General features: G+C 37.0%; 1 protein-coding gene across 8 annotated transcripts in view; it reads right to left on the bottom strand.

Annotated features, from left to right (window-relative positions):
* Positions 1–17,264, bottom strand: part of utrn (utrophin) — a 310,852-nt gene that overhangs the window by 84,878 nt on the left and 208,710 nt on the right. For all 8 annotated transcript variants that reach the window (XM_088625185.1, XM_088625187.1, XM_088625188.1 and 5 more), the window contains 4 exons: positions 14,015–14,283; positions 5,686–5,832; positions 2,742–2,820; positions 1,504–1,564 (listed from right to left, as the gene is read on the bottom strand). In XM_088625185.1, coding sequence (XP_088481311.1) covers positions 1,504–1,564; positions 2,742–2,820; positions 5,686–5,832; positions 14,015–14,283 — 556 coding nt within the window. The remainder of the gene's footprint in view (positions 1–1,503; positions 1,565–2,741; positions 2,821–5,685; positions 5,833–14,014; positions 14,284–17,264) is intronic.

A 17,264-nucleotide genomic window follows, 5' to 3' on the forward strand; every position in this document is an offset into this window, starting at 1 on the left:
GAGTTTAACCTTAAATCTGATAAAAAAATGTATCCTAACTGGTCTCAACATAAAAGAAATATTGCATTTTAATGTCAAGCAAGACTGTCCTATTAATTTTATTGTTGTATATCACCTTGTGTATTATTAGTAAAAGGAGATGAGAAATTGTGATTTTTTTTTGCACCAACAAGGGTGTTCACACAACAGAATATGGGATTTACAAAATAAGTGCCTAGGCTTGAAAAAGAAATGACACTAGGATCATACAGAACTGTGATTCTTCTACATTACAGATGTTACATTGGTAACAGTTCTTTAATATGTGACCACATTCAGAAAAAAATATTTACTAAATTAGCTTTTAATTAAAAATGTCTCAACTCTTGGAATTTGGCTAAATACAGTACAGATTTATGCAACATGAATTTAATTTGGAGGACAATACTATTAAAGAAGGTGAATAAATGTCTACAGTAACCATTCACAAAGGGTGGCATTTTTACAGCACTGACAGAAACAATTTACTAAGAAAAGAATTACCTGGCACCTCTGCAACATAATTTGATGTAAATGAATCATAGATAAAAGTTTCCTTACCACAGCAACTGCTTCAAGTTAAAAGAAGCAAGGGCATCATTTAATTTCAGTTTTTTGTACACTCTGGAGGTCGAAGATCAGAGCCAAATGAATGTGTCAAGTGTGATCCATATAAAGTTCTAATTTAATAATAAAGTTATCTCTTATTTGAGATGTTCCTCGGTCCATTTCTACTTGCTCACTGCCAAAGAGAAATACTTTCTCTCCGTTATTTAAACTACAGGAGGGCACAGCATCGTATTGAAAGGAAATGTAACCAGGTTGTCAGTTAGGAGGGACTTCAACAGACCCCTTTGTTCCTTTTATGGTTTTCTATTTTTAACTTTCATTTCTACTTAGAGGCTCTAAGTTGCAAAGTGCAAAAAATATGTGAAGCCATATGGCAAAGGATGGTGTTAGTGAGACTGAGGGACCCAAGGAATCTGGCGTACAAAAGAGGCCTCTTGTGATTTTAACCAGCAGTTTCTATCACCTCAAAATGTAGCTCGTCATGGAGATTTTCTTTTGACTGTGGATCCCTTAGAAATAAGCTTCTGGGGAGAACAAATTATACAGTAGGTGTTCAAAGTGGTGTGTGTTTTCTTTCAAGCATTTTAAGCAGCTGCCACCTTGATTACAAAACTTGCTGCATCTAACTAAACACTTGAAGGGACAAAAAAGCAAACCAGCAGCTGTGTATTAAAAAAAACTGTATTAAAATGTTCAAAACAACCCTTTTAGACAATACCTACAGATACAGAAAACAATGATTACCACAATAAGATAAGGTAATTTTTTCAGACATTTTCTCACAAAGAAACTGTCATTTTTCTCCTTGGTGAATTTAATATCTGACTGGTTCAAAATAATAACAAGTATGAGGTACTTTAGGCACAACAGCAGTCTACAGATTTCCAGGGCTTGAGAAGATTAAAAAGAACTTACTTGATATAGTAAGGAACCTTGTTGTGGGATATAGCTCTCTGCCAAGGAAGCTGCACAGAAGCTGCAACATAAATGTATCAATCTTAAGGAAAACTAAGCTTGATCTTGAAAATAGGCACCAAAATAGAAGAAAACACAGTTTATAAGAAGTAAGAAAACAGTTAAAGATCTTCAATTTAATTGTCAAGATTTTCATGATTAAAAAAAAGTAATTTCTTTATGAGAAAAGATACAATGCACTTCAACTTGTGGAGGCTTAACGTCTGCCTTATATTCTGAAATTATAAAAATACAAGTGCACATCTTTTGACAGATATAATAAATACATTGAATCATATTTAGTACTTTACCAACAATTACTGCCAACTTCTTATGTTTTATGCAGTCCACATTCAAAGAACACAGTTTTCATTACATGTAATGCACAGACAGAACCTTAAAACAGCATTATTGTATGTTTCAATGACAATAATCACACTAAGCTATGGGCTATAAATGGAAATTCAACCTAAAGTTATTATAACTATGTACTTCTATTAAAAACAAGCATTGTAGGGCGCAACTAGAATTCTCATTGTTTGTGAAGGTATATATTGATTCAAATGTGAATGAAGGTAATTGATATATCTACCATGCAGTACTTAAAACAACAATGAGAGCATACGACACACTTTGTGGGTGATGGGTCCTTTTGTTTATCTTCCCCAAACCTCTTCTGTGACATTTAAAAATAAATCAGAGATTAAGCAACACTGTGTGTTCCCAGATCTAGCCTTAAGTTTTACTTTTTTAGAAAGAGGTTATATAAAATAAGGATTAATATTATTATAACTACAGTTCACCCCTTATTTGGCACTGACAGGATTTTGAGAAATTACTTATACCAATTATCTGGTTTGGTTTACTGCCTGCAATGGGGAACCTGAAAGGAACACTGCACTGACTTCATTTATTACTTTAAAATTAAATGTTTAAACACACAAAACACATTCAATTAACCAAAAAAACAACCAGTGAATAAGTATTTCAGGTGGGTAGCTGCATCAGCATGCGTAGGCTGCAAAGGAACAAGTAATAGCTTTATTCCATGCTGAAAAAAAGAAGAAATAAACCCAACGTTTTGGCCGTGGAGCCTTCTTCAGGTGTGAGCTCAGGTGTGTTTTCTTTCTTCTTTTTTTCAGCATGGAATAAAGCTATTACTTGTTCCTTTGCAGTGAATAAGTATTGCTTCTTCTTACTTGAAAGGAAATGCTGGGATGAGGGTCCAAAGTCTCGGTGTGCTTCTTGTAACTGCTTGAGGCGATCCTCCACAGCTACCTGGAGATCAAGGAATGTAAAACACTTTTCAAATTCTACAAGCAAAGAGATAAGGATGAGCAGCAAACAGATCAATAGAGACAACCTAACTTCTTGCCTGATAACATTAAGCTGGGTCCTTGTATGACTGAATTGTTACATGTGCAGAAAGCATAAAGCCCTTCCCATTACCACCTAATAAAAAGAACACTGTCTGCCTTACTTTACAGGAGCTTAGTGCTTTAAAAGGCAGAGTAGCAGAGATCTGCACTTTGAACAATACATTCTTGCCTTTCTTGCCATTAAATGTGAATCAATACACCACAGTAAGGATGACAGACAGGAAAATGGCAATAAAAACCAGGGATCTCTGGTGTCTAAGACAAACACTCTTATTTGGTGTTGATTTTGTTAAACTGAAAAACAGATTATTTTCCTATTATAAGCTTCCATAAACAACGGCAGGAAATATTTTAATTAATATAACCTTTAACAGATAACAGAATACAATTTTCAATGCAACTCACAATTGTTTTAAACGAGGTTTCTTTTCATAGAATTATTCTATGTTTATTTCTGTGTGTTTTATGCTATAAAGTAAACAGTCATCCCAACAGACAGCAGCGTTACTACACTGTAGCCTCCTCTCATGAGATCTCTGAAGCTAATTCAAGTTGTCACTGAGTGGTTTTTGAACTCCTATTACAGAACGACATCAGAAACCAAAATTATCATGAAATTAGGATCACACCTTCCCCACTGCCTTAACGGCAATCCTCTCTATTCATTTGCAGTTTTTGAGCTCTCCCAGAGTGTTGATACTCCTTCTCCCCCGCTTCTTGTCTCCTCTCAACCACCCTGTCTTTTGTTCTTTTCTAAGCTTCACTACCTGCCGGTTCGCCTCTTTCCCTCACACCTGAAGAAGGCTTCACAGCTGAAACATTGTGACCCTTTTCTTTTCCTTTCAACATGAAATAAACCTTTACCTGTTCTGCTAAAGCTATATAAGGTTAGGCCTAGGATGGGGGACCTTAAAGAAAAAACAGGTTGCTGTTGTTTGTGGTGGCGTTTGACTAGTGCAAGCCACTTTTCCAACCAGACCTTGGACCAAAGACACTGTGATGTAAGAGATGCTGCCCTTTGTATAACACATAAAAGTGAGGTCAAGTCTACTTAGTTATTAAAAATCCAGTGGAACTATTCATATGAGTAGGGGTAAAGATATTGATTTTCTGGCTAAATTCTACCCTGGGCCTGTACAATCTCACCTCCCTAAAGTTCGCCCTTAATTCACAGGTGAAGCAACTACACACTTCTTCACCTGCTCTGCAATGAAGTGGGCCACTAGCACACAACAGCTGCCATACTGTACATCACCCCAGTGTTGAATAAAGTGCGTAAAAATACTTATTAAAAGTATTACTTAAATATAAAAATACTTTGGCATTAAAGAAAAAGTGGTAAAGGAAAGTAAGATATTATTAAAAGCAAGGAATTAACATTTTATGATATCTGTGGATTGTCTGTGGATCATCTTCGCATAACTAAATAGTCATGGTAAAGCCTTCTGGCATAGATGTGAGAATTCACATCACTAGTGCCAGGAGAAAATGGTGAATAAAGATGAAAATTCCAACCTGCTGTCAAACTAAGTAATTAGATCAAAAGCACACTGGATTGCGACTGCCATATTAAAAAAAAAATAACATTTACTGCACGTTTGAACATCTCCATAAATTTGCTATAAAGTAATACATGAGTATAACAGAAGGATGGTACTGAATGCCCATAACAAACTGTAGGAAGTGTATGTTATAGGTATGCCGATAGCAGTATCTACAGATCCTGTTTAGCCATATTATTTTCAAATTCTTTATCTTGACTTCAGTGTGAAACATTTTTAAGCAACCTACTCACTGATCAGCTCCAAGCCTCCTATCTGAAAGCAAAACATTTAACAGTAGTGCCTTACTATTATCTGGTAGTCTTCTAAAATTAGTAAGTTTTCTGCAATTAGAAAAAAGCCCCTAAACACAATTTTGTTTGACACGTTGTTATCTGAGTTCAATACTTAGAGTCAGGAGAGATCAAGGAAACATTTGCTTGCTGCCAAACCCCCTAAATGTAAATAAATGAACCCTGGAGGCATTCTTGTGGAACCCAACTTAATCATCCCTGTCCTCCAACAACAGTGATCAATAAGACAGTCAATACTCACACCTCAGGGTGCCCCTCAGGACCAGAGCAATCTTACCACTCATAACACAAGAGAAGGACAGAGAAAATGAAGCAAAGACACTACCCTACGCTCATGCAGGTGTGAATGGGATCCTAACCGAGACCCCCAGAAGTTATTAATATGTCTAAACTATTAAAGCTGTTTGGAGTCTTTCTGTTATCTTCTCCTCTAGGGTCAGATAATGAATTAAATGCACAGTATTTCATTATCTGTCACTTTGATCAGCTGAAGGCAATACAAATTAATTTATAGGGTCTAATTGATAACAGCATCTCACTGGTAGTGTTTAGGGGGAATCTTATTTTAAATTTTAAAACTCATGAATTAGATTTAAAAATATTGCTTCATACACACTAAAGCTGCTGTCTTGTAGAGAGGGGAACAACAGTCACTTTCTGCCTCAACTACCACACCTACAGTATTTTATTGCGATATCACACACAATCAACAGTCAACAGAATGACTGCATTCTTGTTTTCACATCTAATATCCACTCCAGCTAGCACATAAAGTCTACATAGCATATGAGTAGTTTTCAAAGGTAATAAACAAGGAATCTGAAAGAAATCTACAACCCAGTTTACGGAAATACACAGTAAATGATTGCTCAGTACCTCTCTCAAGCTGCGGATTTTTTACATTTTTACCTGTAAGAGCTTCCAGCGCATGTTCAAGTCATCAAGCTGTCGGGAGGTGCTCGAAGACAGCTGTACGTCAAGGGGTGACAGCTGACTGGAAAGGTCATTCATTAGCCTGACTTCTTGTTTCATTGGTGCAATTTCATCCTTGAATGCCTATTAAAGCAAGTAAACAAATTAAAGTGTAGTACATTTTTCAACATACTTTGGTCAATAGTGCACTGGAAAATGTATTCATATGTTGATATATGCTGCCACTGCAGTTATGACAGTTATGTTACTTGCAAGAAAGCCATTTAGTACGTGTGCTATCATTAAGGTGCCAACATATGGTCATTGAAAGATAAACAGTCTAAACTGTCATACATATGTCACACAGGGAGTTGACATTCCCCACCAATACTGTTCACCACTAATTAATTTAATATATTTAAATAAACACTTATTTTAACGGATTTATAGGGGGAGCATTGCCAAATGTCCATGGAACCATGAATGATGTTCTTTTAGCCCCAAAATGCAGTAATATATGAGAAATATAGTGGAGATCTGTGCTTCCTGGATCTTTTGACTTTTTTAACAATTGCAATCAACACAATGACAATTGTTCTTGTGCCTTTTGTATGATAATATACATTCACTGTATTTCATGTATCTTAAATACTGTATAAAATTTGCTAAAGTACACGAAACACAAACAATACCCCTATAGGGCATTGGTATTTCTAAATTTGAAACCTATGTAGTATTCATTTTTACTTTGTTCTATCTTTTGTGCATTTACAGAGTTACATTTTGTACATTTATTTACATTTTGTAGGCATTTTAGTGTATTTTATTAAAAGATTGTTTTGTAAAAAAATTGTTAAAGTATATGAAACTCAAACACCACCCATGGTAAGCAATTCACTTATCCCTATACCAATTGCCCTACGCTCATAGGGAACCACTGATATTCAGGCCATCACTACCTGTACAATATTTTAAATCTAAGTTTATTTTAAAACTTATGTATACTTTTATTCTTAAATGGGGCAAAACAGAAGAAATACAAGTTTCATATTCTGGAGAAACTTCTGTATTTCTGTTTTACAGCTAAAATTCCCTTTTAGCAGATTTTGTGTGTTAACTCCAAACCTCATTAAACTGATGGCTGTAATGATAAAAATAAAAATATTATGTTAAATTATACTTAATGAATGCTGCTCCTGTCAGACTACAGTTCAAATTCTTAGGAATTAACTAATTAAAATGCAGGGTGTAAATCTTCACTGAATTTTCATAACTCAAAAGTTTCAACAGAATTTGAAAAATGGGCTTTCACAAATTGTCTTAAATTAGTAAATAGGTTACATGTTATACTGACATGAAGAAAACCAAATGCAATGTGCTTTCAAGAATGTCACATAAATAGAGACTATTTAAAACCCCCTGACTATTTTCTATGTAAATGTAATGCACCATTTAAAATGTTTATCAGACTTTTCTGATTCTTGCTGCAATTAAAAATTTGACCTTTATGCTGAAATCTAAGTAAGCATTCACCTGCCTAAAACAAATCTGTACTTCATAGCACAATAAAGGGGTGAGGCCAGCATAGGTACAGTGCATAACAATTAATTCTAATTGGCCTATTGCATTAGAAGTATTTCTACAAGGCACCCTATGTCATCTTAACAGCTATGTGTTTTATTTATCACTTATCACACACAGTTCAGGAATTGTGGATATGATAAAGATCATCAGGATCATCAGGATTTAGCAACTGCTTTTCCAGCTCAGAGGTGATGTGAGGTTAGGGAATATGCCAGTATAACAGTATGAAGATTAGAGCAGGATATCTAAAAATGACAGAGGAAGAGCAGATGCGTCACATGAAAGCAAAAAGCAAAATATGATTGCTGAGAGTGCTTAGGGCAGAGGTAACTCAGCATGAGAGAGCAGATGCCTCTGCCAACATACGTTTAGCTACCAAGAAGCCATATGGTGCTCTGCATTGGAGAGGGTCACAGGAGGACCGTGACACAGAGTACAGAGAGGAGACAGGAGCTCTGGTCCTGAACCAAAGTATAACTAACAATAGTACCATCAGGCCTCAGGATGAAGGGGAGGGGGGGGGTCTTATCAACATCACAGCTGACTCCACTGGAGACAAGGGGTGAGAACATTTTCACACAAGAGCTAACAGGTGGGAATAGCTAGGACGGTGCAACTACAGTATATGCGTCAGAGGAAAGGCAGAGAACCTTTCCACCAAAAGTATCAGAATTGACTTATTCAATCTATGATACAGAGCTACAGTAAGTTCCAGCACCCCACTCCCCAACACTATAACGGATCTGTTGAGATTTAGATAAAATAACCAGAATAAACAATGAAGTGCTGGAGTAAGCATATGTAATCACCCGAGGTGTTTAGTTTAAATCAGTACAATACCTACAAAAATACCAGCCCAGATGATTTTCTTTGATTTTCTTTATTCTAGTTTTGTAATAAGTAATGCTAATAATAAACTGTGACTAAAAGTATTTTATCTACTTATCCATTAAAGACCATAGTGCAAAAACCACATATCTCAAAATGAAATGGAATAATCAAAACAGTCAAACATAAAATAAAATCAGAAAATTGCATAAGAACTGCTCTGTATTAAGCAATGTAAAGAAAGGTGCTTTAACTACAGCAAAACTCCTAATATCATCTTTGTCTATACTAGACCTACTGTAATTCTTTTTATAAACTAAGCCCATGAAAACCAAAAATCTCTCTCCTTCTGCTGAGAGTCCTGCAAAAGGTGGGTGGCAATGAGTTTATTTCAGCATACCAAACTGCTCCACAAGCATTTTGAGGTGCATACTTGTCTGTGTGGTCCCTTTTTCAATACTTTCTTTTTAAATCTCTGCAACTGGAATTCACGGACCAGGTTCTTTGTAGTCACAGGTTTTAAATTACAGCGAGGGCAGACTGTAATACCATTAGACAGTTCAAACATGAAATCCAAATTACAGCCAGGTGGACTCTAATATTTTGTATAGTTCAGGCAATTCAGCTGTCTCTTTGTACACTATGCCCATTTTTTGTGGCAGGTCAATAAGAATTGGGTTACCATGTTATCGAAAAGGTACAGATGCAGCCATTCAAAATGGGTGAGGTATTTCACGGCATACCGCGACACGCCCACCGGGGTATCACGTGTGTCACGTGACTAGCTATCCGGCGTCGTCTTGTAAAACCGCCAGGGGGAGCTTAACCTCTCATGTACAGCATTCGAGCCTTTAATTTTGAACTGTGTATTACAGCATGTTAATCATCAGTCATTCAAATGTTGGTATATTTTATGAAAGCAAGATTGCTCAGTTGGACAAAAGTACACAACCTACCTTTATCAGAAATATTTATGCATCAAAGCCTTTACTGAAGATATTACTAATAGTATTAATAATGGATGACTTTGGACAAGCTGTATACTCAAAGTATAATTTCTTTAGCACATTTGTACAAGCACTTGGAATCTGTCCAAGCCATACTTTGTCAGGCATTTTGTTTTACTTCAACGGGCATAAAAACTTCCTTGCTTTTAACAGGGCGTTTCATAATTTCTAACTACGAAAATGATTTAAAATGCGACACCTATCATGAAAAGAAAAAAATACACACCAGTATTCCATTTCTCCCTAAACATTGTAAGCTTTGAAGTCTTTAACTAACGTGATACCGGAGTCAACAAGCATACTTTTAGAATTTGATTAAAAGGGAATATAATATGGAATCGCGTATCTCAAGAATTTAATAACGGTATGATTATATCCGTGTACTGCGGCAGGGCTGTTTCGCCTGCCTGCTTATGCGAGCTGTCTTGTAGCCTACTGGTCTATGTGTGTGACTACCAACTGGCAGGTTGTTTGTTCGAATCCAGCTAGTGCTGGACCTTTCAGTTTTATTTATTTATTTTTTAATCGCGTAACATAAACATATTACCGTATGCAAACTGTACTGTATACAATATGTATATGTATATTTAATGTCTTAACTGTGCCCGTTTAAGTATTGAATATTCATATCTAATTTTACCACTGAAGGGAAATCTTAACATAAACATACAGTATATGGCTGGTCTCGGTACTTTAAAGAAAAAAATACACACCAGTATTCCATTTCTCCCTAAACATTGTAAGCTTCGAATGAAACCACTAAATAAAGACATAAATATAGAAATCTTAAGATTTGTTTTATTTAATGTTGGTAGCAGGATGAACTGTCAGAGTGTATATTTTGTCGCAAAGTTGCTACAAGATGTTAACAGTGAAAAAGGTATTTAGAAATGAGTTATTTCAAGATGAAAAAGAAAACATACACGAAACATGGTTTCATTACGACCAGAATCGGTCTTGAGATATTTTTAACTTGATTTACAGTATTTGAGAGGTATGTCTTAACACCGATACTACAGTGCTTAAGTACTGCTCACGTATATGTTTCTAGGTTTATATTATGCATTTCATACGGTCAAATTACTTTTGAGCAACTAATAAGAAGCGCCAAACGGTATGCGTTTTAGTTTCGTTTTGTGCTGGAACCCGTGGATTGATTAGAGATATCAAGTACATACAAGTCATTTTTTAAATGTTGTAGTTCGTCTTGAAAAAATGTTACGAGTACATCATCTATCAACAATTAGGTTCTGTTTCCATATTGCGGATTTTGGTTAGGTACAGTATTATCAAATCCAGTGGCGCTGTGTGTTACTTTACTGAGTCCCAATCTGTGATTGAAACCTGTAAAACCGGTTTAATTCGTCACAGCCAGCACTCTTCAGGTGTGAGGGTCTTCTGCTCAGAATGAAACGCTAAAATGTTTGTGTATATTCTAATGGTAGTGGGGGCAGGGTGTGTGGGAACAGGTTTGTTCTTCACACCTGAAACATTTTCTCTGAAAGGATTTTCTTCGCAGTTAACCGATCTTGTAACAGCATGTTACAGTTTACTATTATTAACCATATTAATTTTAAGTGATTTTAATGTAAAATCTTGTAAAAATATATTTTCATTGTTCAAATATACATTAATATACATTAAGTCTGACTATCATATAATAAGTTAAATACAAAACTAAAGAAAAAATAGAGTTAAATATAATTCAAAATATTTTGCTAACAATGTTAACTGTTTATGAATAAAATGTATTAACTAAGGAGTAGGATGGCACAGTTGTTAGTATGTTTTTGTGTTTTGTTTCTTTTTCATAAATACAAAAGTAGTACCTGATGTCTCAGTGGCTTTCAAAATTAAATTATGCATGCAAACCTGTGAACTAGAAAGATAACTAAGATTTTAATACTAATTAAATGACCGCGGGCACTTCCCACCGCCTCTACATTCTCAGAGTAGAACAGACTAACCTTCTAATGAAAGACGGTCCACCCCCCACGGACAGGAAAAGTGCCCACAGGCACTTAAACTTAATATGGTCAGTAACGGTAAACAGTAACATGGTAAGAAGGAGCACGTACAAACGTTTTCGAAATAACCACATGTAAGACTCTGATCCTAAAAATGGGATTTCTATATGTCTTTATTTAGTGTTTACATTAGTGACAAAGGCTAAACTTTTAGCTTCAGTAACGTGTACATATCTCCCCTTTTTATAAAACGACTTGGTTGAAAACTGTTCCAGAGCCACTGTTGTTTCATCAGTGAAAAGTACATCATGAAATGCCTCTCCCTGTTCAATCCACTGGAAAAAAGAAAAGGAGCATAAAGCTTCTGATGGTCATAAACGATATTCATTTAGGAGCAGCATCAGAGGTATGTTTTTAACTGGACTGCATTGGAGAGAATACCATAGTGTGTTTTTTTTTTTACTCCCTGGCGGAAACTGGCTTCCAGAAGAATCAGTATGGCTCAGAGATTAAATAAAACTTCACAGACATTAACGAAGAGCATAACGCGTGTACTGTATGCACTGCAAGTACAACCCAACTCTCTGCAGGAGTGCTGGCTGTGACGAATTGAACCGGTTTCACGGGTATTTTCAAAGTAGGAGGCGAGATTTCCAGCGAAAGACACCCCCCCTCAAAAACCCAGTAAATACAGTACTTACTAGTTAAAGGCTAGGCTCCCGACTACGGCGAAAGGAACCCTTCTTTCATTAGAAGACAATGAACATATTTTAGCCCTGAATGAATTAATAGCAAACATGGTTTACATAAAAGACATTTTTCCAAGAAAGTTTAGCCTTTGTCACTAATGAAACCACTAAATAAAGACATAAATAGAAAAATCTTAAGATTTTTAAAATACATGACTTTGCTAAAATTTATTTGAAAATAAAAACAATTACAACCGCCAGGGGAGAGAGAGAACAGGGGAGGGATGTTGGTTTTGCATAAGGGGCGGGGCTATGTTTGGGTATGTTTGGGAATGTGTAGTTACATGTTCTGGCTGTTTGTGAATTATCGTTGTTGAGTATGGAGTGTTGAGGTATTGATTTTGTGTAATGCTTTATGTTGAAAATTGAGGTGGATTTTGTTTATGATAAACAGGATAAACTGGGATGGGAGGAAGGTTTGGTTTTGCATAAGGGGCGGGATTATGATAATTGGAGGACTTTGCGAGTGTAAAATGGTTTGATTATTTGATTTTGTATTGTGGTTGTTATCTATGTTTTTGGTTGGTATTATGTTTATATGGTTGTTTTTGTTGGTTGGTTGTTATTATGGTTATTAATAATACGATCTATAGTTGAAATCTGAGCCTAAACAAAAAGAAAAAGCAAGTGATTAGGTTTATGAGCAATCTAATTACTTATTCGTTTAAAAAGCTATATAAAATAAAGTTTATTATTAATTTGCTGGACAGAGCGGTGAACATTATTATGCATAAGACAAAGATAACGATCCTGATCAGTTTAGAAATCTGTGTACGCTGTAAGGTTTTTACTTCTTAAACTTTAAAAATACACGTTTAGAATTGAAAGAAATCCTCTTCCTGGTATAGCAAACCAGCACGTCTTTTTTCTCCAATCAGAGGGGTGTCAGATGGTGTCAGCCAATCACCATTCTGCGTTGGGTAGCAACGGGTGACTGTTCTCAGGCGGAACATGTAAACAGCTTAATGTTCGTGTTAAATATTTTTTTTTAATTAAAATTCATTCTATACAGCAATCGCATATTTGGGTACCGTTTCATAAAACTTTCATGCTTAAAATGTTTAGGGAGAAATGGAAGACTGGTGTGTATTTTTTCTTTAAACTACCAAGACCAGCCATACACAGTACAGTTTACATACATACAGTAATGTTTTAAATTAATATCGTTTATGACCTTCAGATGCGTTATGCTCCTCTTCTTTTTATGCTCAGCTACTAAAATTTCCCTTTAGTGGTAAAATCCATATAAATATTCAAAACTAAGCGGATTAAAATGTGCACAGTAAAGACATTAAATGATTAAATCTTTGCACTACCAACCAATGCACCACGAGTGCCCCTGTCGGTCATTTTGGCCAGCCAATCACTTGCCCTGCGGTATGCTCCGGTGCCCCGCGGTGGCTTGTGGGTAGGTTACCGTACCGCGGGTTTTTACCGCGCATTTTGAATGGCTGCATCTGTACTGCTGCTCTGGAATCAGTCCTGAAAAGATCAGCCAGATTCACTGTGGAGTGTGGGGGAAGAGTCTACACTTACAGACTGTAGGAATTTACTTTTTAGTCATAAAGGGTGAAGACTACAAAGGAACCTGATCCAAGTTTTCAAAATCTAAAATGCAAATGATTAAATGTAATTCAGATATAAACCAGCATTATATCAGCCTAAACCAGCAAACACTGAAGTCATGTTAAACAGCTGTCACTCTGAGATGAGTGACAGCTCTCTGAACCTCTCTGATTTTATACAGCTCAATTGTTTGGTTCTGCTTGTAAAAGGTGATGTAAAATAATTGGAGGGTTAACATCTTGTTTGTATAGCGGTGCGCCTTTTTACACATCTTGTCTCTTTTATTCTTTTTATTACATTTCAAAGTAATTTGTATGTCTTAACAATGAGAAAGTACTAATCTGAGAGCAGGTGAGCAATGCCATTTTCAAGTCTCATTACTTACAGCCACTAAAATACCTATTTTTCACTGCACTTTTAGCTGACATAGAGCTGTCAGAGTTGCTTTGCACCAATCCCAGTAACACCCTTTAACTCTACAAAAAGTAGGACTTTGGTCACATATAAAAGTCCTATACTAAGACATAAAGGCCTAAATGCCTCAAAGTAAGGCCTAAAAGGTTTCTACTGTATACAGTATGTGTCTACTAAAAGTTTCATTAACATCTTAGGCCTCTTTACTCACAGTGGTTTTGTCGATGTGATCTTGCAGGGAGTCGATGAGGAGGTCACCCACTGGCTGCCAGCCTGCCCTCACGTGTTCTGCATCGGCCAGGTGGATGTCCAGTTGGTCCATAACTCCCTGCAAGTCCTGCAGCTTCTCCAGGGCCCTGTCCACCTGCTGCTGCCAACTGCTGGCATGAGCATTCAGTTGCTCCCATTTGTCCTTCACTTCTGTTGACTGTTTCCTGATGGCTCTGGCTACTCTCTGGGCCTTCTCCTCTGGAGTGAGGTCTGTAAAAAAACACTACACTTCTTAGGGTACACCAGAACCAGAGAGCTATAAAGTAGGCTTTTTCTTAATTTTTTTCACTTAGTAAAGTCTATCCATCCATTTCCAAACCGCTTCAACCAATTTAGGTTTGCAGGGGAGCCAGAACCATTCCCAGCAAACAATGGGTTCAACGTGGGGTACACCCTGGGCAGGATGCTAGTCCATCACAGGATACACAGACACACAAACACATACTTGAAACAGGGCAAATTTTCCAAACAGTTAATTAACTTAACAGCGGGAGAAAACTGAAGCACACAGGGGAAACCCAAGCAAACACAGGCAGAACATACAAATTCCACACAGATAGCATTCCAGGTCCAGAATTGAACCCAGGGCCCCAGCGCTGGTAAATGCTGTGCCACTGTGCTGCCCACATTTATAAATAAATGCACAATAATATATATTTTATTGAACTTGAATTACTCTTAGTCTCTATGCAGCCATTGGAAAATATTTTCTCTATTCTTGCTATTTGTAAAGTGTAGAACTCTTGCTTCAGATCTGCATGTGAATTGGAAGCAAGATGCACACTTGATTAAGTGCAAATAGAACTGAGTGGACCATGGTCAGCAAAAACATCCCTGGTTTCTATTACAACAGCACACCTTTTGACTTGTCAGGTGCATGTGAGCTTTGTTGACAGAAAGCTGCACCACCCTTTCAGCTGAAGCCCTTTTGCAGCATGAAGAAAAGATGTCCATGTTCAGGACAAGCGAAAGAGTAAAGTGTACACCACCCCATGCTGATACAAAGGTTACTACTGCAGTAAAACCAATCTGAGCAACAAATTAATTTTGTCTATATGTTCTAGACCTCTGTCTCATCCATAAGACTGATATGGAGTGTAGCACTTTAAACTGTACAGTAAAAATTGAAGGCTCTACCTTATTACGTTGCCCAAAATTGAAGGGGAACACCCACAACGGATAATACAGAGTGAGTTAAATGCATAAACACCTTCATAATAATGACAATAAAAAGTGTTATCAGTTAAGAACAGAATTATCCAAGATCTGACTGTGCAAATTGCAGCCAATTGCCGCTTGGATAATAATGAGGTCCAACTCAAACTCACGACTGCAGTGCACCCTGGGCCACTGACTATTTGTTAAATCTGCTCAACACAGTTTGCTGGGTGCTGTATAAAAAGTTGGATTTCTTCAATGTCTGAAAAGGCAAAACACACTTGCTGGGCTCACAGTAAAAACTGCTTTAAATTCCACTTTTCTACCCACTTACCTCCAGTGCCCTTTGGCCTATTCAGCAAAAAGACTTCTAGAATCGGCTAGTGAAACAAGTAATGGAGAAATTACTAATCAACTCAATAAGCACACAGGCAACCCTGGCTGGGGACTCCTGTGCATACTGCGTTAATGATACAAGAGCCCAGGCAAGGAAACCTTATCAGTGTAATTACATTTCAATCTACACTGAGTCACAATAAAAAAATCGGCTAACCTGGCAGAGACACTGGAAGAGGCCCAGGATGCTGTGTGCTAAGCAGAAGGCTGATGGGCAGTCCATAATATGCTGTGTCTATGCATAACGTTTCTTGCCTCTCAGGCAAACGTTGATTTGACAAAACTGTAATTTTTGTTCTTAGTAATACACTTTGAAAAAGATATAGAAAACATACAAATTATTATTAACACATTACTCAAGACCTCCCTTGGCCTTTTCTATCTTAACAAAGGTATAAAAACTGGTATACATTTAACAATTCAAAGGTACATCCTGGTAAAAAATTCCACATTTTTACAATTAAAAAAGTTCAAATCAACAACAAGATTCTCAGTCCTTGCATATTTTTGTTAAAAAATACCAACAGTGTGGCAGAATAATAATAAAAGTATGAACTGGAAGTAGATGAGGAAGAATACATTCAATTTTCAAGGTATCAACTTTATACATTTGATTTATTCATCAGGCTTTATAGCTTTCAGTTGATTGTTTAATTTCTTTATATATACTGCATGCATTGGAGTTCATGAAGGAACTACATACTGTTCATTGTAGGTAATTTACCAGGTTGTCCTCAAGGGTGCGTTACTTTACCAAGCTCTAAAAGTTACTTTTTCGCTCCAAGAGTGGAAAGGTCATTGTCCCAATGGTGCAATTGTTATACAGCATGGGTAAGCCATAATAATAATTGCTTACACTCCACTCAAAGCACTTTATAGGTAATGGGGACTCCCCTCCACCCCCACCAATGTGCAGCATCCACTTGGATGATGCGACGGCAGCCATAGTGCGCCAGAAAACTCACCTCAAATCAGCTATCAGCAGGGAGGAGAACAGAGTAATGAAGCTGATTCATAGATGCGGATTATTAGGAGGCCATGATTGGTAATGACCAATGGGAAATTTGGCCAGGATGCCGGGGTTACACCCCCACTCTTTTCGAGAAATGCCCTGAGATTTTTTAATGACCACACAGAGTCAGGACCTCGGTTTTACGTCTCATCCGAAGGACGGCACCCTTTTTACAGTATAGTGTCCCAGTCACTATACTGGGGCATTAGGACCCACATGGACCACAGCTGGCCCACTACCACCTCTTCCAGCAGCAGCCTTAGTGTTTCCCAGGAGGTCTCCCATCCAGGTACTGACCAGGCTCACACCGGCTTAGCTTCAGTGGGCTGCCAGTTGTGAGTTGCAGGATGATATGGCTGCTGACATACTGTAAGTACTGTGGCTTAATGCAGTTCTTAATTACATAAGGTGTGGCTGGACTCTACGGAGGGAAACCTGACTCAAAGCTGAACCACATTCCTGAGATTTAGAAAAAGCCTCTATCTTCTAATTCTAGTTGATATAAAGAGGACTTTTGGTTTGCTTCCTTTTGGATTATAAGACTTGAATTTGGAACATTCCATTACTCTGAAACACTTTTGGATTTTGGATTCTTTACAAGGTCTTTACGATAAAAACTGTTTCA

This window comes from Lepisosteus platostomus, chromosome 3 (genome assembly GCF_059453375.1).
Source record: "Lepisosteus platostomus isolate fLepPlt1 chromosome 3, fLepPlt1.hap1, whole genome shotgun sequence".
In the NCBI taxonomy this organism is placed as follows: Eukaryota; Metazoa; Chordata; class Actinopteri; order Semionotiformes; family Lepisosteidae; genus Lepisosteus; species Lepisosteus platostomus.